The 23,176-nt window shown below is 39.3% G+C and overlaps 1 protein-coding gene across 3 annotated transcripts; it reads right to left on the bottom strand.

Annotated features, from left to right (window-relative positions):
• Window positions 1-481: 481 nt before the first annotated feature.
• COQ2 (coenzyme Q2, polyprenyltransferase) lies at window positions 482-23,176 on the bottom strand. 3 transcript variants are annotated; one of them, XM_027600006.1, is made up of 8 exons: window positions 22,912-23,176; window positions 18,339-18,505; window positions 7,366-7,487; window positions 6,007-6,092; window positions 4,929-4,979; window positions 4,444-4,577; window positions 3,252-3,440; window positions 482-1,135 (listed from the first exon to the last, which is right to left on the bottom strand). In XM_027600006.1, the coding sequence occupies exons 1-8, from the start codon at window positions 23,156-23,158 to the stop codon at window positions 965-967; spliced, it is 1,167 nt and encodes a 388-aa protein (XP_027455807.1). In that variant the 5' UTR covers window positions 23,159-23,176; the 3' UTR covers window positions 482-964. The 3 variants fall into 3 exon arrangements, with proteins under 3 accessions (XP_027455807.1, XP_027455809.1, XP_027455808.1); XM_027600008.1 differs by lacking the exon at window positions 3,252-3,440; XM_027600007.1 differs by lacking the exon at window positions 4,929-4,979 and having other exon boundaries at window positions 22,912-23,158.

The following is a 23,176-nucleotide window of genomic DNA, read 5'->3' on the forward strand; positions in this document are numbered from 1 at the left end:
TGCAAAGGCCCTGGGGCAGAAGTCCGCCAGCTTGCTGAGCAGCAGTGAGGAAGCCAGTGGGGCTAGAGAGGGGTGTGGGAAAGTAGCTGCAGATGAAGCCACATCACGAAGGGCCTGGCAGGTTGATAGGACTTTTAGTCTGTACTGAGGAACCTGGGAGATCCTGGAGGGTTCCGAGTAGAGGAATGACAGAACCTCACATAGATTTTAAGGAAATCACTCTGGCTGCTGTGTTGAGAACATTCTGAAGGGGGCAAGGGAAGAAATTGTTAGGACACTTGAGCCAACATGCCATTATCCTATATATCACAATCTGAAAAGATAAAAAAAAGATATCAACAGAAATTAAAATAGTCCCTGGGACTCTGCTGATCGGTTTGCTTTCAGAGCAATTCAACTCAACCCACAACCTCTGGTCACCATGCCGGTACACAGAGACTGGAGGTGTGAAGTAAACGTCCAGGACTGGTAACAACAGAAGTACGTATGGATAAAATAGATAAAAATTTTTATTTACTTATTTAAATTCTCCAAAGATACAAAAAACAGACTGGTTTCCTCAAGTACAGCTTTTGGTAGTGAGTAAACATCACAACAAAGAACAATAAACCCCAACTTTCTACAGCAGCTTTTACTTTTCCCTAAAAATAAAGTCCATTTTCCTACATTCATTCATTTAGATGAGACACAAATCAGGTGTCTTTTAAAGTGCCCAAACTCATAATCATCCTGAGCAGAAGACTCAAGGTCGCTCAAATCCTAAAGAGTTCCTCGTTTCTGAGACAGGGGAAGGATTTTGCTAGTAAATACGTGAACTAAATCCAGGCAAATATGGTCTACGTCTTCATCTTCTGGTTCTTAATTCATTAACACATTGCAAGACTGCTTCTTCAAATCTAATTATGTGGTAACAAGACCTGAGAGTGTTTTGCCAAACTTTGTTTTAAAGACTCCTAGATCAATGTCATTTGCTAATTTTTATTCTACTATCTTTACTTTTCTTTGCTTCATCTGTTTTCTTTTCCTTCCACAAATTCCCAAGGACAATCCCTAACAAAACTATTAGTCCTAGTGTTCGGTTGGAGGTAAATTTATTCCAACAATCCTCAGGTCTGTGGATGTCTAGAGTGTAGATCTGTAAGAGAAGATCACAATGCTGCATTAGCACTTAGTATAAACTTTTTGGCATCATAAATAAACACATTAGTACAGAGAAGACAGCAGCACTTTGTTACAGGATTTTAAGCCATGGGAAGCCCTTAATGTACCCCAAACTGTTTCCCAGCGTAGAAAAATCTACCATCTCTCTCATTGGGTATCATCCAAGCCATGTCCTAAAACCTTCCACTCGAGGGGTGCATGAATGCTCTGAGAAGCAACCCATGCTATTTTTACTTCTATTTAGAAAGCTCTAAACCAGTTACAGTGACTGTTCTAAAATCTGCCTCCTCCAACTCCTACCCTCCAATTCTAGCTTTATTCCTTGGAGCAGTGTTTCTCAACAGGGGGACAAGTCACCTTTGGGAAGGACAACTCCCTACTGTGCAGGGCTGTCTAGTGTGATGAAAGATATTTACCATACCTGGCCCCACTCACTAAATGGCTGCGGTGACCCCTCCCCAGTTTATTTATGATAACCAAATACACCCCCATGCTTGTGTAAGTCTTCCCATTCCCACACAGAGAAGGGGATCTGGCAACCTAGATCTACTGTTAGTGACCTAGAACAAACATATTCCTTTTTCTCTCTAGGAGTCCTGCAAACGTATCAAGAAAAGTCCCATGTCCCTGTCTTAGTCATTCCTAGGCTTATTAAGCATTAGCATCCCTCATTTCCCTAACTATTCTTTATTATATGGCCTGCGGACTTAAATCATCATGATTTCCAGGGCGCCTGGGTGGCTCAGTCAGTTAAGCGGCTGCCTTTGGCTCAGGTCATGATCCCAGGGCCCTGGGATCGAGCCCCGCATCGGGCTCTCTGCTCCGCGGGAAGCCTGCTTCTCCCTCTCCCACTCTCCCTGCTTGTGTTCCCTCTCTCGCTGTGTCTCTCTCTGTCAAGTAAATAAAAATAAAATCTTAAAAAAAAAACCAACATCATGATCTCCTTTTTTTCCAAAGCTTAGAAGGCTATTCCATCTTAAAATATTGTGACAAGGACTAGAGAGAAGACCACAAATGCCATTTAGAATTATAAGGTGAGCTCCAAATATTTCTACAGTATTTATAGTTTTCCTCGTAATTTCTGCCTTCCTCCACTAATATCCAAGTGCTTTATTAAATATGGATACACATCCATTATCCTGATCAGACAATCAATTGATGGTGACAACCCCCACAGAGCTGAGTTATGAGTAAGAGAGGATGCTATGAAATTCTGAGGAGGAAAGTGGTGAAATCTAGAGAATACTGGAGATCACCAATTCCTGTCTTTTAGCTTTCCTTGTGAAGAAAACATTGAAGGTGATACGGCATGGGGTTTACTTTATGGACATTGAATTTCAGTTTCCTTCATACTGCTATGCAAGTCTTGCTTACACTGATAAGTAATTTGCAATAATCTGTATACAACAGATCATTTACATACAGGCTAACATCTTTTTGGATCTGTTTGAAGAAAATAAAAATAACGCTGATACAAAACTAGAGTCCATGTACAAGCTAGCTATTTCATTAAGATTAGATTTAGTTCATTTATTTTACAAAAGTCACTAATGTAGATTCACAATATAAGCTTGTGGGTGCTGGCTGGATATCTTGAAATGACAGTTTCCCTCTATCTAGGCAGAACTCTGACAAGTTAGCACTTCATGTCTTATCTGGCCTTCGTTGCTACTGCCAGGGGGACCCAAACTTATGAATGATTAGTTTGCTAACCACCATATCCATCACTGAAGGCCGCAGAGTAAAAATATAGTTATGTTGATCAGTTTACTTTCAGAGCAATTCAACTCAACCCACAACCTTCAGACACTGCTGAAATTTTCCAGACATGAATCAGACAAAATTCCAGAAACATCAGAGGGAAAAAAAATAAATCTAGGTTTAGTTTTAGACTACTTCTCTAAAATAGTTCAGCTTGATTTTTTGGATGGATGACATGTTGGGAGAGGGGAGGGTTCAAGGTAGTATACGCCAAGTAGTTGTTTTAAGAAGTACCCTGCTTGGTAAACACAGAGGTTGTTTTGCTTAAATAATTTTTACAAATTTATACCAAGGAAAAATGAGGGGGAAAGGTAAGAAAAAGGTCCAACCTGGTGTGCCAGATGGGCTCCTACAACAGCCAGAGCAGTGTAGTAGGGCGCGGTCTGACCGCTGTTCACACCCACCAGGCTCAGAGCCCCCAGCATCGCCACACCGAAGCCACTGAGCCACCGCTTGGTGTTGTCACGGAAACGCAGCGCCGTGGACTTAAGACCAATCAGGGCATCATCTCTTTTGTCCTAACACCAGAAGGCAGTAAGAAATTGTCCGGTTTTTATTGACATGCTATAAAATTCACCATTTGGATTGTACAACCATCACCACTACCTAATCCCAGAAGAAAGTGTCTTTCAAAGGACATAAGCTGTGAAAGCCGACAGTAACTCAGAGACACAGGCTGACTGGCAATGAACGAACGTGCAGGCCGAATCGAAGTTAAGTGTCACTTAAGCTGGAAGATTATCTTCCAGCTCCATTTCCACATGTCGTTGTACTTCTTATAACCCTATTAATGACTAGTAACAACACACTGACTACATTCGAAGTAAAACTCAAGTCTAATTAGAGTTCTCAAATCTCAACAATTTCCTATACATTTTAGTTTCAATGTTGCTAAAATCACAGATATAGAAAAATGCTCAACTGCCACCTAACCACATCCATTCACATTTCACTTCTAGCTCAATTTATTCCATGCCTCTCCCATCAAATCCTTTCTGTATAAAGTAGAGCTAGGTTTTGGTGGTACACTCACATCTAGCTGACTGATCTCCTCCAGCAATTTAATTTCTAAGCATTTCCACATACCGTTGTAAATATGGTCATGTGTTATCAGAGGCTACATGCTGAACTCTGCACCTACCAGCAGGCAGATAGCTATCTGATAGGCTATCTTCTGGGCACCAAATCCAAATAATGAATGTGGGGTTAGTGTATGTTTTTCCTTTCATACTGTAAGCTCAGAGGGGAGTCTGCTTCTCTCCCTCTCCCTTTGCCCCCCCACCATACTCTTTCTCTCAAATAATCTTTAAAAGACAAAACAACAACTGTAACAAAAATATTGATATGCTTGGCACATAAAGACTGTTTAAGTGCTTGGAAGTAAGAATTGATCTCTTTAGTAAACATATATACACATGAAACAAAAATATTTTGTTGGTGCCAAGGAAGCGTGGTTAATAAAGTTCTTAAATGACAACAATAACTAAACTAAAGTTAAGAAAAAAAGATATTTTTTTTTACCTGGTGGGCATAGATAGTATCATATATTAGAGTCCACATGATTCCAGAAAAATAAAGAGGCAGGCAGACAGATGGATCACAGGAGCCCTTGACAGCAGACCATCCAAGTAATGCTCCCCAATTAAAAGTCAGCCCTACAAATGGTGAGACAGAGAGGACAAGTCTAAATGCACTTTAGACTCCCCAAAAGAGGAGGGGGCATCAGCACGTAATAAGTGCTTCTATGCATTAGGCTCTGTGCACTGTTTTCTACTATGTCTCTTCCTGAAATTCTCTCAGCTCTCCATGGTGGTGACTAGCTACATTGCACAAAAAAGGAGATAGGCTCAGAGAGATGAATGGGAAATTAAAATAACACACGTAACAGAAAGAGTCACATCACCCTGATAAACAGGAGGTTTCGTGAGAACAACATTTACTCTACCTAGTACAGTGCCTGGCACAGGCATTGAGTAGTAGAAGCTGGGGTTTCAACTTAGACCTACCTGAGTCAAAATCCCGTGTTCTTTCCTTTATGACTGGACTTCCCCCATAAGCTACAGAAACAAGAGTATAGGCTGGTACACTTATTTATTCTGTAAGCCCATCTTCTCTGCGGACTATAGACAAACATCTACATGTGAACAGCTCCTAAATCTCCTTGTGCAACCTGTTCACTTCCCCACACTTGAGACTAGACACTGGACTGTCTGCTGGACGTCCCTACCTGCAAGTCCTTCAGGTACCTCATACTCAGTGGGTCCCACGTGTCTCTTCTCAGAAACCCCTTTTCTTCTTTTATTCACTAAAAAAATAGCTCAAACAACTAGAATAGTTCTAGGAATACTCTAGCTTATTCTAGGAGTAGGCATTTTTGCAATAGATTCTGATTTCCCTACCTCTCTACCTTTGGCTCTCTCTGCCAAAAAAATATTTATGGAATACCCATGATATACCAAGTGCTATGCTAGACACTGGGCCATCCAAAGGCAAAGAGAGCTTTATCTGTTAGGCATATACAATTTACAACTGGGGGGACAGACACAGCCCTCAGTATCTTCTCTTTTAGTTACTGCTGGTGAAACGAGTAAGCACCACACCAGAGCACTGTGGGAGCCAGAGGCAAGATTGGCTCACTTTCTCCTCAAAGAGATGGGCCATCTAAGCTTTCACATACTAACCCTGGTTCTCTTGCCTGACTGTGCTTTCTACCCCACTCCCCCAAGTCCTCAGGGCATCCAGGTCGGTGACCTAAAGAGAAGGGCAGGGTCCAATCAGTTAATTTTTTCTTCACGACATACCTCGATTTTTAAAAGAGCATTTCAGAAAATAATAATGAGAATCTTAGTCAGTATGCAAAATTTCTTAGCCAATAAAAATGGCTAATTGCCCTCTCTTAAATATGAAAATCTATTCTTGGTTTAGAAAATTTCATGACTGACTTGACGTTTTCTCTCTGCCACATTATACACACATACACACACACACACACACACACACACACACACATACATACACACACACACACAAACACACAAGTCTGAGGGTACTGAAGGAAATACTTGGTAGTTATTTCAAGCTCACCTAGGGCTAGTTGAGGCCAGTATGTAATTCTTTTCATTAGTGGGTAGGTGATGACAAGAAGCAGGGATGCTGCTCCCAGAGCTATACTGAAATCAAGAAAAGCCATTGAAGATTAGTATCACCATCTCTTAGAAATCACTAAAGACAACAATAGTAGTAATACTAACTGGAAAATGACTTACCTTCAATTATCTTTTTTGTTATGTAAAATTATTTTCCCAGACTTTAATTAGGGTAAAACATGATTAGAAAATATTTTAAGTGTTACAAAACAATTGAACAAAATAATAATACATATGCTGCTTTCGTGTATTAGGCGCTGTTCTGCTTTACACAGGTTCACTCATTATAATCTTCACCACAAACCTAAGAGGGAGACAGTTTTATTCCACTTGCTTTTTGCAGATGAGGAAACTAAAGCACAAAGAGATTAAGTAATTTGTTGACTGTCATCCAGCCAGTCAGTAGCAGGGCCAGGATTCAAACCTGAATCCTGAGCAGGATGGCTCTAGAGTCCAACTTAATACCCACCATATGCCACTGCCTCTCTAAGTGTTTTTTCCAACATTAAGACAGCTAGTAAATGGAGGTGTCCCAACAGAATTAGAGTCAGGATCCCCCTCCCAATATGCACATGGGTGTTACTTCTCTAGGAGAGGATAAAGCATCTATAAAAGGATGACAGTATAAGGTGTTCTTAGGTATCTCACAGCTCACCTAACACTGTCCTTCCAGGAAAAACCTTCTAAACGCATTTTCATGTGATGCTATCAGGGCAAAGTTTGTAATTAAGTCTAGTCTCTATAAAATGACACTTATTTTTTATCTCATTTTCCCTCATTTATATACTTTATAAGTAGCCATCAGATGCACAAAAGTTTAATTTTGTCTCTATTAGAGATCTAGGAATGAATCCTTCCACTTTTGCCCTCTGTCATCGATTATGAGCGTGACTCTGGGAAAGACCTGGTTAATCTTTTTGCAAAATGAGTATAATCACTTCTATCTAATTTACAGACACTGTCAGGATAAATAAAATTATACATAAGGGTATACACACACATCCATGTATGCATCTGGAAAAGCTATCAAAGTGACATGTGTTTCTTAGGAAACACGTAACGGAAGTATAACGGTGGTTCAGAATAAATTAAATGCTGATCTTCTCATTCCTTTGGCTGAAAGCATTCTTGATTTTACGACATGTGGTGATTTCTTTATACTTGCTAATTTACAGATGCTCCATAAGGAGCCAATAAACAATTTTGTGATAAAGATATTTCAATTTTATTTATTCCTACTTTCTCCATTTCAAAAGAGAGATTTTATACGTGATTCTGAAAAACACATTTACTATACCTGTAGTAATTCAGACACAGAAGAACACCCAGTGCCAAGGTCAGCTGTCCTCCGAGGAAAATAAAGGATCGAAAAATTGAAATGTCTCCAGCTGCTATTGGGCGATTCATTGTTCTTATAACCTTAATACATAAAAACACATACCTTAGCCTCATGTAATGGTTCAATCATGGATGTAAACATGTAATCAAGAGAATGGCCCAAGGCAGGCACTAAGGCAAAAATATGAATAAAAAGTGAAATCAACATTGGAAACACTGCCAAAAATCAAAACTTCATATTTAAAACAGAGCTCTGAAAGCACTAAAAATTCCCACCACTCATTCCCCTTTCTTTCCATCTCCCATCTCCATCTCTGAACACACAAAATGAAGCAACTTCCTTATCTGGCTAGTTAGCTACCCAGCTTATTAGCAAGTATATGTTTAATTTCTACAGAGAAAAGAGAGACAATAATAATGGTAATTCTAAGGAAAGAGGAAATTGCAGTGAATGTTTTGATTATAGGAAGCACTGCAATCAGCAATCAAATGTAAATAAAGAAAGAAGACAGATTACCTGGGTTTGAAAATGGGAGTGCTTTTGCCAGGCTATTTAAGGATGGATCTATAATCTAATATTAATTGTACCCAAATATAAAGGGCAGACTCAATATAAGAATATGAACAGACAGAGCTATTATGGGGACAAATAAGATAAATTAGTTGTTCTTTTCCTGTCTAAAGATCATGAAATGTGATTATTCTAAACTGAAGCATAAAAAAGCATAACCAAAATTTTCAACATTGTTAGAAGAACTCAGGATCTGGGATCCAAGAGCCCAGCATGTGAATCCAGTTCCATCACCTACCAGCTGTGTGAATTTTGGCAAATTACTTAACCTCTCTTGGACTCAGGTTACTTACCTGTTAAAAGAAAAACAGAAAGAGAGAGGGAGAAGAAGAGAAAGAGGCAACAAGAGCACTACCTCATAGAGTAAATGCAGTATCTAAAGCATACAGGTATGCAATAAATGTTGAAACTATTAATATAACAGATTTCCATTTTGATTTTGATTTATGTCAAGGGTTAGCAAACTATGGCCTATGGGCCAAATCCAGCCTACTGCCTATTTTTATATGGCCTGTGAGCTAATAAGAATAGTTTTTACTTTTTTAGGCAATTGAAAATCAGTTCAAAAAAAGGGTATTGTATTATGACACATGAAAATAATATGAAATTCAAGTTTCAGTGTCCATAAATACAATTCTATTGAAACAGAGATATACCCATTTGTTAACATATTGTATATGGCTGCTCTCATGTGCCAACAGAATCAAATAGTTGCAACAAAGATGGTATGGCCCACAAAGACTAAAATATTTACTATCTGTTCCTATTATAGAAAAAATTTGCTGACCCATTTTATAGCATGCTTCACTGTGCAATAAAACAGTTTGTCAAAAACTATAATGACTCACCTTGGTTAGAGTGCCAGACTTGATCTTTTATCTTTGATTTGGTCCCTATAGTTTTAGTTGGAAATATATTTATGTCCTGTATTTGTTTTAGAACATTATGATTATTCCAGCTAGTACACGAGTGCTTACAATGTGCTACTGTTCTAAGAGCTATGTGTGCATCACACCATTGAATCCTTATAACAACCGTGACTTTTAGCCACTCACAAGTTCTTGCCATCTGTTTTAGCGGAGGCTCAGTAACTTTCCAAGGTCATGGACAGTGGGCAGCACTATCTGTCTAGTCCCCCGACCACACTACTAACCACAGATTACACTGTCCCTTCAGTAGTGATAATTACCTGGCTAAATTCGAAAGCTGAAAATAAACAAGTACTCCATCAAAAGACTAAAAATGATATAATATGATGATCAAAACATATTCTATGTGGTTTTTAATGAAACCATTTGCTCATAGCTTATAAAACTAAATCACTGGGACGCCTAGGTGGCTGTCAGTTAAGCATATGACTCTGGCTCAGGTCATGATCTAGAGGTCTTGAGATGGAGCTCTGCATCAGGCTCCCTGCTCAGTGGGGAGTCTGCTTGTCCCTCTTCCTCCGCCCCTCCCCCACTCATTCTCTCTCTTTCTCTCTCTGAAATAAGTATTTCTTAAAAATAAAATAAAATAAAACTAAATCATTAATACCTGTATGTTGAGATTATTTCAATGTTTATGGACCTAATGCTTATCACAGGGTTGGTAGATTATACACAACATCAACAGAACACACTTAACTCATACCTGAATAACAATTTACTTATCATTTAATATACTAGCAATTTACTTATTATCTAACATACTAAGCAAAACCCTGAGCCACAAACATATCCTTAGTGATATACAGTCTTTAAGAAACTGTTGAGATACGCATTACAACTTGGCCAAGCTTTTTAACTCGTCCTTTAAAATACAAAAACCTGTTATGTTTCTTTACACTAATAATGAACTGTCTGAAAAAGAAATTAAGAAAACAATCTCGGGGCGCCTGGGTGGCTCAGTCGTTAAGCATCTGCCTTTGGCTCAGGTCACGATCCCAGGGTCCTGGGATCGAGCCCCGCATTGGGCTCCTTGCTCAGCTGAGAGCCTGCTTCTCCCTCTCCCACTCCCCCTGCTTGTGTTCCCTCTCTAGCTATCTCTCTCTGTGTGTCAAATAAAGAAAATCTTAAAAAATAAAACAAAAAACAAGAAACAATCTCATTTATAATTGCAGTAAAGAATAAAATACCTAGAGACAAATTTAACCAAGGAGGTGAAAGACCTGTATATTGAAAACTACAAGACATTAATGAAAGAAATTAAAGACACAAATATATGGAAAGATATTTCATGCTCATGCATTGGAAGAATTCATATTGCTAAAATGTCCATACCTCTCAAAGCAATATATAGGTTCAATGCAATCCCATCAAAATTCCAATGGCATTTTTCACAGAAATAGATGTCCCTAAAATTTGTATGGAACCACAGAAGACTGCAAGTAGCCAAAGCAATCTTGAGAAAGAACAAAGCTGGAGGCATCACACTTCCTGATTTCAAACTATACTACAAAGCTACAGTAATTAAAACAGTATGATTTTGGCATAAAAACAGACATACAGATTAATGAAACAGAACAGACAGCCCAGAAATAAACCCACACATTTACGGTCAACTGATTTATGACAAAGGAGCCAAAACTATAGAACAGTCTCTTCAATAAATGGTGCTGGGAAAACTGGACAGCTATACGAAAAAATAAATCTGGATTCCTATCTTACAGTATACACAAAATTAACTCAAAATGGTTTAAAGACTTGCACATAAGACCTAAAGCCATAAAACTCTTAGAAGAAAACAACAGTAAGCCCCTTAACACAGGTCTTGGCAATGATTTTTTTGGATCTGACACCAAAAGTAAAAGCGACAAAAGCAAAAATAAAGTGGGACTACATCAATCTAAAAAGCTTCTGCACAGGGCGCCTGGGTGGCTCAGTTGGTTAAGCGACTGCCTTCGGCTCAGGTCATGATCCTGGAGTCCCGGGATCGAGTCCTGCATCGGGCTTCCTGCTCAGCAGGGAGTCTGCTTCTCCCTATGACCCTCTTCCCTCTCATGCTTTCTATCTCTCATTCTCTCTCTCTCTCAAATAAATAAATAAAGTCTTTAAAAAAAAATAAAAAAAAATAAAAAGCTTTTGCACAGCAATGGAAACCATCAACAAAATGAAAATCAACCTACTGAATGGGGGAAAATATTTGCAAATCATATATCCAATAAGGGGTTAATATCCAAATATATAAAGAATTCATATAACTAAAAGCAAACAAACAAACAAAAAAAACCCCCAAAATCCGAATACAAAGTGGGCAGAAGACATGAATAGACATTTTTCCAAGAAGACATATAGATGGCCAAAAGATGCATGAAAAGATGCTCAACATCACTAATCATCAGAGAAATGCAAACAAAACCACAATGAGGTATCATCTCACACCTATTAGAATGGCTATTATCAAAAAGACAAGAAGTACGTTTTGGTGAGGATGTGGAGAAAAGGGAACTCCTGTGCATTATTAGTGGAACATAAATTGTTGCAACCACTGTGGAAAACAGTATGGTGGTTCCTCAAAAAATTAAAGATAGAACTACCATATGATCCAGAATTCCACATCTGGGTATTTATCCAAGGAAAATGAATATATTAATTCCAAAAGATGTATGTGCCCCCATGTTCAGCATTATTTACAATAGCCAAGATATGGAAACAATCTAGGTGTCCACTGATGGATGAATGGATTAAAAAAAAAACAAAACAACTGTTGTACACACACACACATATATACAAAATGGAATACTATTCAGCCATTAAAAAAATCTTCCCATTTTGCAACAACATGGATCAATTTCAAGGGCATTATGCTCAGTGAAATAAGTCAGATAGAAAGACAAATACTGTATGATCTCTCTTACATATGGAATCTAAAACAAACAAAACAAAACAAAAACTCAAGCTTATAAAAAAAGAGAACAGGCTGGTGGTTGCCAGAGGCAGGGGCTGGGGAGGGGTGGCGTGGGAGAAATGGGTGAACTGATTTTTTTTTTCTTCCATTTAAATAAACTGAACAAAAATTAAAAAAAAAAAGAAATTAGATTTTAAAAAGAAAGAGGCACATAACATTTTAAGTCATGTTAGCAAAACCTCCTCAATAGCTGTAAAACATTCATTTAAGAGCTTTGTTATATGTGTATATAGAATCTGGACTCTTCTAATCAGAGAAAAATGTCATAGGGGAGATAAAAGGTATCTAATCAATAACCTTTTACCTAAGGAGAAAAAGAATCACCTAAGGGAAAACGAAAATGGTCAGATTTTGTTAATTAAAAGTTGGTTGGTTTGAATATATTATTTATTTAATTAGCCTTTTTCTTCTGAGATAACTGTAGATTCACATGCAGTTTTTAAAAAACATCTTTGCATTTTAAAAAATATAAAGATCCCACATACCCTTTATCCAGTTCCCCCCAAGAGTAACATCTGCAAAACTTTACAGTTCAATAAAATATTACAACCAGGATTTTGACATTAGCTGCTCTAAACATGTTCAAGAATTATTTTGAAGTGATATATACCAGAAGCCTCAATCATATGATTATGCAGAATTATGAACCCCAAATCAAGAAAGTATGCATCTCCTGGAATGAATCGACTTATCTCAACTGGGTCAGCGGGGTAGAGAGATGTGTTCAGCATCAGTTCCTGCCACCTGCCACAATCCTATCCTCCAGCGACACACAAACCACAGCCCTGCAGTTGTTAAACTTTATAGTTTATCTCCCAGCCATGCCTCTTTATCCGCTGTTCCCTCTGCCCAGAGCCACCTTCACTCTCCAGCCCACCCTTTTCTTGCCATCTTATTCTGACACAGTTCATAGGTCACCCCCCTGGAAAGTTCTCTCTGCTCCCTTCGACTGAGATAGGGGATCTTCAGTAAGTTCCCCTGTGGACACTACTCTCATAAGAGTACTGCTGGAGTGTAACTATGAAACTGCAATGTCAGGAATACTGTCTTTCATCCATGAAATCTCTGAAAGCCTATCACTATTCCTCACACACAGCAAGTATTCAATAAATATTTTTTTAATTAAAAAAGGCATTGTGATACTGTTCTTATAAACTAAAAATCATTACAGGTGTGTCTTGCTAAAGGAAAATTTAGATCAGTATGAAAGGCAAACAAGGATGATTATTCACTTTATATACATGTATATAAGATTATGTATTTTATATAATTCACCATGGGTTTCTTTTAAATTGAAAGTTTATTTGATTATTTACTCAAGCATTTAATGAATCATCTCATACTTTTTTATGGGAGAGTCGCTAGGATAAAAGGCAAACAGGATGGATGCTTCCCTTGAGAAAATAACTGTGTGTTGAGGAAGAAATAATTATACACATGCATTAGAATATGCACAGAAAATAATCCAGAGAAACATAATGCATCAAACTGTTAAATGAAGCTTCTCTGGGGGTTTGGAAGAGGAGATAAGAAAGACTTGCACTATTAATGAGGTGCAATAAAAAATGGGGGCACTAACTGCTAGGATAAATGAGGCAGAAGAGAGAATCAGTGATATAGAAGACCAAATGATGGAAAATAAAGAAGCTGAGAAAAAGAGAGAGAAACAACTACAGGATCACAAGGGCAGAATTCGACAAATAAGTGATACGATAAGACAAAACAACATTAGAATAATTGGGATCCCAGAAGAAGAAGAAAGAGAGAGAGGGGCAGAAGGTATATTGGAGCAAATTATAGCAGAGAACTTTCCTAATGTGGCGAAGGAAACAGGCATCAAAATCCAGGAGGCACAGAGAACACCTCTCAAAATCAATAAAAATAGCTCAACACCCCATCTAATAGTAAAACTTATGAGTCTCAGAGACAAAGAGAAAATCCTGAAAGCAGCTCGGGAGAAGAGATATGTAACCTACAATGGTAGAAACATTAGATTGGCAACAGACCTATCCACAGAGACCTGGCAGGCCAGAAAGGACTGGCACGATATATTCAGAGCACTAAACGAGAAAAATATGCAGCCAAGAATACTATATCCAGCTAGGCTGTCAGTGAAAATAGAAGGAGAGATAAAAAGCTTCCAGCACAAACAAAAACTAAAGGAATTTGCAAACATGAAACCAACCCTACAAGAAATATCGAAAGGGGTCCTCTAAGCAAAGAGAGAGCCTAAAAGCAGCATAGACCAGAAAGGAACACAGACAATATACAGTAACAGTCACCTTACAGGCAACACGATGGCACTAAATTCATATCTTTCAATAGTTACCCTGAATGTAAATGCGCTAAATGCCCCAATCAAAAGACACAGGCTATCAGATTGGATTAAAAAACAAGACCCATCGATATGCTATCTGCAAGAGACTCATTTTAGACCCAAAGACACCCCCAGATTGAAAGTGAGGGGGGTGGAAAACCATTTACCATGCTAATGGACACCAAAAGAAAGCCTGGGGTGGCAATCCTTATATCAGACAAATTAGATTTTAAACCAAAGACTGTAATAAGAGATGAGAAAGGACACTATATCCTACTTAAAGGGTCTATCCAATAAGAAGACCTAACAATTGTAAATATCTATGCCCCTAACATGGGAGCAGCCAATTATATAAGGAAATTAATAACAAAAGCAAAGAAACACATTGACAACAATACAATAATAGTGGGGGATTTTAACACCCCCCCTGACTGAAATGCACATCATCTAAGCAAAAGATCAACAAGGAAATAAAGACTTTAAATGACACACTGGACCAAATGGACTTCACAGACATATTTAGAACGTTCCATCCCAAAGCAACGGAATACACATTCTTCTCTAGTGCCCATGGAACATTCTCCAGAATTGATCACATCCTAGGTCACAAATCAAGTCTCAACCGGTACCAAAAGATTGGGATTATTCCGGGCATATTTTCAGACCACAATGCTTTGAAACTAAAACTCAGTAACAAGAGGAAAGTCGAAAAGAACTCAAATACATGGAGGCTAAAGAGCATCCTACTAAAGAATGAATGGGTCAACCAGGAAATTAAACAATTAAAAAAATTCATGGAAACAAATGAAAATGAAAACACAACTGTTCAAAATCTTTGCGATGCAGCAAAGGCAGTCCTAAGAGGAAAGTATATAGCAATACAAGCCTTTCTCAAGAAACAAGAAAGGTCTCAAATACACAACCTAACCCTACACCTAAAGGAGCTAGAGAAAAAACAGCAAATAAACCCTAAACCCAGCAGAAGAGAAATAATAAAAGATCAGAGCAGAAATCAGTGAAATAGAAACCAAAAGAACAGTAGAACCAATCAACGAAACTAGGAGCTGGTTCTTTGAAAGAATTAACAATATTGATAAACCCCTGGCCAGACTTATCAAAAAGAAAAGAGAAATGACCCAAATCAACAAAATCATGAATGAAAGAGGAGAGATCACAACCAACACCAAAGAAATACAAACAATTATAAGAACATATTATGGGCAACTTAGATAATCTGGAAGAAATGGATGCATTCCTAGAGATGTATCAACTACCAAAACTGCTATTCAACATAGTAGTAGAAGTCCTAGCCATAGCAATCAGACAACAAAAAGAAATCAAAGGCATCCAAATCAGCAAAGAAGAAGTCAAACTCTCACTGTTTGCAGATGATATGATACTTTATGTGGAAAACCCAAAAGACTCCACCCCAAAACTGCTAGAACTCATACAGGAATTCAGTAAAGTGGCAGGATATAAAATCAAGGCACAGAAATCAGTGGCATTACTATACACCAACAACAAGACAGAAGACAGAGAAATTAAGGAGTCGATCCCATTTACAATTGCACCCAAAACCATGAGATACCTAGGAATAAATCTAACCAAAGAGGCAAAGGATCTGTACTCAGAAAACTATAAAATACTCATGAAAGAAATTGAGGAAGACACAAAGAAATGGAAAAACGTTCCATGCTCATGGATTGGAAGAACAAATATTGTGAAGATGTCAATGCTACCTAGAGCAATCTACACATTCAAAGCAATCCCTATCAAAATACCATCCACTTTTTTCAAAGAAATGGAACAAATAATCCTAAAATTTGTATGGAACCATAAAAGACCCTGAATAGCCAGAGGAATGTTGAAAAAGAAAAGCAAAGCTGGTGGCATCACAATTCTGGACTTCCAGCTCTATTACAAAGCTGTCATCATCAAGACAGTATGGTACCGGCACAAAAACAGACACAGAGATGAATGGAACAGAATCGAGAGCCCAGAAATGGACCCTCAACTCTATGGTCAACTAATCTTTGACAAAGCAGGAAAGAATGTCCAGTGGAAAAAAGAATCTCTTCAACAAATGGTTTTGGGAAAATTGGACAGCCATATGCAGAAGAATGAAACTGGACCATTTCCTTACACCACACACAAAAATAGACTCAAAATGGTTGAAAGACCTAAATGTGAAACAGGAGTCCATCAAAATCCTAAAGGAGAACACAGCAACCTCTTCGACCTCAGCCGCAGCAACTTCTTCCTAGAAACATCGCCAAAGGCAAGGGAAGCAAGGGCAAAAATGAACTATTGGGACTTCATCAAGATAAAAAGCTTTTGCACAACAAAAGAAACAGTCCACAAAACCAAAAGACAACCCACAGAATGGGAGAAGATATTTGCAAATGACATATCAGATAAAGGGCTAGTATTGTAAATCTATAAAGAACTTATCAAACTCAACACCCAAAGAACAAATGATCCAAGCAAGAAATGGGCAGAAGACATGAACAGACATTTTTCCAAAGAAGACATCCAAATGGCCAACAGACACATGAAAAAGTGCTCAACATTGCTCGGCATCAGGGAAATCCAAATCAAAACCTCAATGAGATACCACCTCACACCTGTCAGAATGGCTAAAATTAACAAGTCAGGAAACAACAGATGTTGGCAGGGATGCGGAGAAAGGGGAACCCTCCTACACGGTGGGTGGGAATGCAAGCTGGTGCAACCACTCTGAAAAACAGTATGGAGGTTCCTCAAAATGTTGAAAATAGAGTTACCATACGATCCAGCAATTGCACTACTGGGTATTTACCGCAAAGATACAAATGTAGGGATCCGAAGGGGTACGTGCACCCCAATGTTTATAGCAGCGATGTCCACAATAGCCAAACTGTGGAAAGAGCCAAGACGTCCATCAACAGATGAATGGATAAAGAAGATGTGGTGTGTGTATACACACACACACACACACACACACACACACACACACACACACACACACTGGAATATTATGCAGCCATCAAAAGGAATGAGATCTTGACATTTGCACCAACGTGGATGTAACTGGAGGGTGTTATGCTGAGTGAAATAAGTCAATCAGAGAAAGACCTGTATCATATGATCTCACTGATATGAGGAATTCTTAATCTCAGGAAACAAACTGAGGGTTGCTGGAGTGGGGGTGGTGTGGGAGGGATGGGGTGGCTGGGTGATAAGACATTGGGAAGGGTATGTGCTATGGTGAGCACTGTGAATTGTGCAAGACTGTTGAATCACAGATCTGCACCTCTGAAACAAATAATGCAATATATGTTAAAAAAAAAAAGAAGAAGAAGAAGATAGCAGGAGGGGAAGAATGAAGGGGGGACATCGGAGGGGGAGACGAACCATGAGAGACGATGGACTCTTCAGAAACAAACTGAGGGTTCTAAAGGGGAGGGGGGTGGGGGGATGGATTAGCCTGGTGATGGGTATTAAAGAGGACACATTCTGCGTGGAGCACTGGGTGTTATATGCAAACAATGAATCACGGAACACTACATCAAAAACTAATGATGTAATGTATGGTGATTAACATAACAATAAAAAATTTAAAGAAAAAAAAAGAAAGACTTGCACTTTCCATACTTTCTATTTATGTACTGTCTGAATTTTTCAGATTAAATAAGTACTATTTTTCTAAGGAGAAAAAAAGAACAAAAGTTACATTTTTTAAAGAAACAATTATAGCAAATGCTAATAGGGGCTTCCTTGGCTTACTTTAATTAAGATTTGATTTATAGAAGAATAGTTACAACTCCAGTATATATCTCAAAGGAAAGAGCAACTGTTCTTTTGGATGCGCAAAGGTTCAGGATGAACTTTTCACTTTGCTCCTAACATCCTTCCCTTGGCCTTCTAAATTCTAATTAATTTTGTAAGAATGAAGTACACACCCCACCTGCAGGGCCGCTCTCGTGTGAGGAAAGGAAAGGACGAGCGATGCACAGTGCAATACCAGCTACTCAACTGAAAAACGGTACTTCTAATGCTGGATCTCAGTGAGTCCACTAAATGATCCTTTGCCACCTGTGGACTTCAAAAGTGATGCCACCATGTCACTCTACGGAATTGAGAGGAGCCTCCCTATTCCTTTTCAGGAAGAAACTACCTTTTTATCATAGTCCCGGTCCCACATGTCATTAATAGTACAGCCTGCTCCGCGCATCAGAACAGCTCCAGTGCCAAAGAGGGATAACATGTACCAATCTGGAAAACAACCTGGTTCAGCTGCTAGCCCAATGCTCCAAGTACACGGCAGATACAGCAGCCAGGTGCCTAAGCAAAAATAAAAAGACAAAAAAGGTACACATTCGAGTTAGTTAACTGTCTTCCTTTGTTCAAACACTACATCCCAAAGAAGTAAAGAACACAAAATCAAAAAAACACATGACAAAACTGGGAAAGTAAATGAACAACTCATATCTTTGGCCCAAATCGTAGGGTTCCTAGAAACTGAAAAAAGATCAATAGTCCCAACGGAAAAACAGACCAAAAAGATTACAGAAGTTCACAGAAAAAGAAATACAAATGACTCTTATTTATATGAAAGATCAACTTTCAGAATAACACATCAAAATTATATCGAGGTAACATTTTTCACATGTCAGAATGATTCTGACAACACACCCTGGGGAGTCAGATACTCACACATTTCTCATGAGGTTACAAAGCAGTCCACCCCTATGGAGGGCAACCAAACTATTTTTACCGTGCATATGCATCCCCAAACACCAAATACATACACTTGAATGTCAGTATATTCATAGGCCATGTCAGGGAGGATACAGCAGAAACTGATACTTGCCTCTGGGGAGGGCAACTGGGTGGCTGGGAGACAGGGGAGAAAGACTTAGTTTTCACTCTACACCTTTGCACTTTCTCAATTTTGTATCATATGCATATACTATCTGCTAAAAAAAGGTTAGCAAAACTTTCTTCTATTGTTAGTACAATAAAAGAAAAATGGTCCTGCAGGAAGGAGGTCATTAACCTACTGTTTTTTAAATATTTTGCAGCTCCATGCTCAGATGGCATTAGTTCTTGGTACTTAGCCCCTAAACTAGATGAAATTAAGCTAAAACCAAATAGATTGTACAGAAAAGAGATTTCACATGTAAACTTTGATATTCTAAAAAGAAAGTCTTTCAACAAGTGTTTGGATATGGTGCCTATTACGACAAATTCTGATCTTTACTTCCCAATTTAGGTACATCAGAGAAAAAGGAGATGTGGCTAAATAAAGATGAGATCTTATATAAAAATGACTAAATGACAAAGTGCCTATAATCATATTTAAACTTTGTAAGTTTAAGCTTTATTCATTTATAAGTATTTTTAAAGCACATACAGGAACTGAGAATACAACAGTGACTAAGGGAGAGAAGCTTATAAATAAAAAGGAAGAAACACGGTTAAACAATAATAAAATACATCAATTCAAAAACAGGGCAAATACAGGGTCCTACAAAGGCATAAATAACAGCGCCACCCAAGTCACTGGGGGAGGGACCACGGAGGACACAGCAGAAAAGACAAGGAGAGGCTGAAAACAAGAAAGGGCCAGTTCAGACTCGAATTCAGATTCAGGTTGTCCTGAACAGATTCCTATTTGGTGTGTCCCATAGAAAACTAAAGCAACAACAGCTAACATCTACTGAAATGTTAGCTACTATTCTAAATGCTTTATGCACACAGACTCATTTAATCCTCCACCACACCCTTACAGAGTGGGCACCAGTACTGTTCCTATTTTACAGATGAGGAAGCAAACGCTCAGAGAGGTTAAGTGTTTGCTTCCTTTTTCCTGGATCTACCAGTATAGCTCAGAGGGACAGAGTGACCCTGCCCTGACAGGAACAAAAGAACACCACTTCAAAGGCGTGATTTTCCTGGTGCAATTAGAACTATTTAAAAAAAGAATTCTGGAGAGAAAAGATGTGTAGTCACCTACAGCATTTTTGCATTAGCAACAAAATTTCCTTCGCCATCAGTCTACATTACGGGTACTATATTCACTTACCTATAGGAATCTGTAGGGCACTCCTATAGATGAGGGGGGCTTCCTATAATGAAGGGGAAAGTCAGACATTCAGTTTGATGTCTGCCACTAAGAAATGGAGTGATGCTAGACACTAAAGTATATTAAACTTTAAGGTTCAGTCTTCTTCATGTATAAATGAGGGGAAAGACTATCTACCTCAGAACTGTTATTAGCAAAGGATACTGGTGACGATGCAAAAACAGTAAGAGCAAACATGTACCTGTTACTATGTCCCAGGTGCTGTCACTGAACACTTTTGATTCTCATGACTAATCTATGAGATAGGCAGTTTTTATGATACCCACTTAACAAATACAAAAACTTAAGCACAGAGGAAGTAATTTGCCCAAGATCACAAAGGCAAAAAGTGGCAGAGTTCAAATTTAAACTCACGTAGCCTGGCTCTAGTCTGTCTAAGGCCAATACTATCACTCAGCATACCTAAATCTCTACATACACTTAAGTTCTTATTGCTCCTTTGCGCTCCTGATTCTCAGCCACAGTTCTTGCCCCTCTTCCCTTTGGTACTTTCATTATTCTCTCCTCCGTGAAGAAGGATGCAGAGGTAACGAGGATGCATTTCAGAAAGAAATGTCTATTGTAGAAAAAGGAAAAATTCTCTGGGAGATGAAATAAATTGAACAAGTTCTGAGAGGAGGTGGTGGGCAGACCAAAAAAACCTGTGAAAATAGAACCTAAGATTCTTTTAATTGCATATTATCTTCAAGACAACATAATCACCCATAAATGCAGTAAAACAAAAATTACACCACCAATTTAGTGTAAAGAGTGCCACCTGCTGAAACTTTCTGAAATACCATGGTTTGTGACACATTTGAAAGAAGTTGTAATCCATTCTGAAAAACAATGAATTCCACTTTGGCTTACAAAAACAAGATCCAACTTCAACAAAGTAAAACAATGAACGTGAAATTGCCCCATGAAAGAATAATTTAAATAAAAAAATATCAAACCTGCAATTCTATTGTCAATTTATTGTCCCTGGCATATAGTAGGGGCTCAAAAAATGTTTGTTGAATGAATTGTTAACATAGTACTATTAGTAAATTGTCTAAAAAACCCTGTAATCATCATCTTATTTAGAACTAAGGCAGGCAGGCTGGTATCCTCTTAACATACGTAACTGTTAACCCAGTCTTCTTCAATTCCCACTTCTCAAGTACTGATGCCTAACATTTCTTGAGCACTTATTATGGCAGGCCCTGTTCTAAGGACTTCACACACATATGTATAAATGAATTCTCCTGACAACCTTATAAAGACAGTACTATTAGTATCTTCATTTTATGGATGAGAAATGAAGAGGTCTGATTCCAGAGCTTTATTCATAACCTCTTGGTAGCTAGCCTCTCATTATGTGGTGGGGTAGTTTAGCCACTAATGTAAAAGCCAGAGGTTTGTGGAAATGGGAATAATGGCAGCTGTTGATCCGTCCTGGATGTTTGTAGGCCTATACTGTTGCTCCGTGACACAGAGACCAAAACAGGATTATAGTTACGCTTCAGATGAGAACTGGGCTTGGAAATGTATGCCTATCAACTTTCATCTGGCCCCAAAATACAAGGGGTTGTGAAGGCAGGACTGCGCTTTTAATTTGCTTTTATACTTTAATAGCTAATTGTTTTAACACTAGTGCTCTGCTCCCAAATAAGTAGTGCATAAATCTAGAATACCATAAGCAAGACCTAATTTGGGGTCTTGGCTGGGCAGAGGTGGAGTGACTATATCTAGGCATCCTAATGGATTTCCATGCATTGCCAGGCAAATGGCCATCATCTAGGTTCCTGGAATCCAGGCTCCGCCCCTCCCTTCCCACTGTCCATCCTTCTTCGGTCTTATCCAGCCTTGCCTCTCAGTGTTTTCTACACCCACTGGCCATTCCAGATCAGCTCATATCCTTGGCGTTTCACCTCTCCACCCTTGAGTCTTTGCAAAAACATCTCTCCCACCCATCAAGATTTCTTCTCTCTTCTACAAAATCTACCTGCTCTTTGAGATCCAATTTGTTCTTGACACTTTCTAGCAATGGAGATCCATGGTAACTACTCTTTTTAACTGTAGCACTTGCCCTCTGTACCACTAACATTTGATCTCCTACTTTCCTAGCTCACCCAATAATTTGTCTTTTTCAACTAGACTAGGAGTTCCTTGGAAGCAGGGAGTTTCCAGAGATCTTTCAGTACCTGAGACTAGGCGATGTGGTAGCAATTCGTTTGATACTACCGCCAGGCTCTACAGTAGGCACTAGATAGAAATGTCCCATATATGGTTCACCCGGTCTGGCTCTGCTTTCCTCAACGTCATTACAGTTTTAGTTCTTTGCTTTGGAGCCTTACAGAATAATGGGAAGGCTCTAACAATGAATGTGGAAGTGCTTCCATACTGTAAATAAAGGGGCACGAGAACGGAATTTCCGCTCGATGCACTGTTTAAATGAGGACTGTGGAATGAGCCAACTTTTTGCTCGCCGGGAGCACCCCGGATTCAGGGGAATGGGAAAGTCGGGGGGCCACTTCGGAGTCCGGGTGTCCGGAGAGTACCGGGCGCCTTCGTTTCCATTACGCCCGCAGCCTCCCCGACCTGCGGCGCCGCGCGCTCCGGCCCGTCCGCCCGCACTCACCAATGGGCTTGTCCAACCGCATGAGGCGCAAGTAGGGCTGCAGAGGGCGCGGCGCCGAATTCACGACCGCTGCGGCCGACAGGCTGAGCCGACGCCTGCGCGGTCCCGGCCCCGCAGAAGGCTGCCAGTGCCCCGTGGGGGGCGCGCCACACGCACGCGCCAGGACCAGGGCGCGGGAGTCCCGCCGCCATGAGTGCGTCAGGACCTGCAGGCCCCGCGCGACGGCCGCGCCGCGAACGCCCAGCATGGCGCTTGGGAGGGCGTG

This window comes from Zalophus californianus, chromosome 2, assembly GCF_009762305.2.
Source record: "Zalophus californianus isolate mZalCal1 chromosome 2, mZalCal1.pri.v2, whole genome shotgun sequence".
NCBI classification, from domain to species: Eukaryota; Metazoa; Chordata; class Mammalia; order Carnivora; family Otariidae; genus Zalophus; species Zalophus californianus.

Excerpts from the sequence above, each read along its gene's own strand:
- COQ2 (XM_027600006.1), bottom strand. The coding sequence starts at position 23,158 with ATGCTGGGCGTTCGCGGCGCGGCCGTCGCGCGGGGCCTGCAGGTCCTG. Across the intron at positions 7,488-18,338 it reads ACCGGGACTATGATAAAAAG|GTTATAAGAACAATGAATCG; the intron begins GTAGTTTCTTCC and ends TTATGTATTAAG. Across the intron at positions 4,980-6,006 it reads CTGGCCTCAACTAGCCCTAG|CTTATGGGGGAAGTCCAGTC; the intron begins GTGAGCTTGAAA and ends TTGTTTCTGTAG.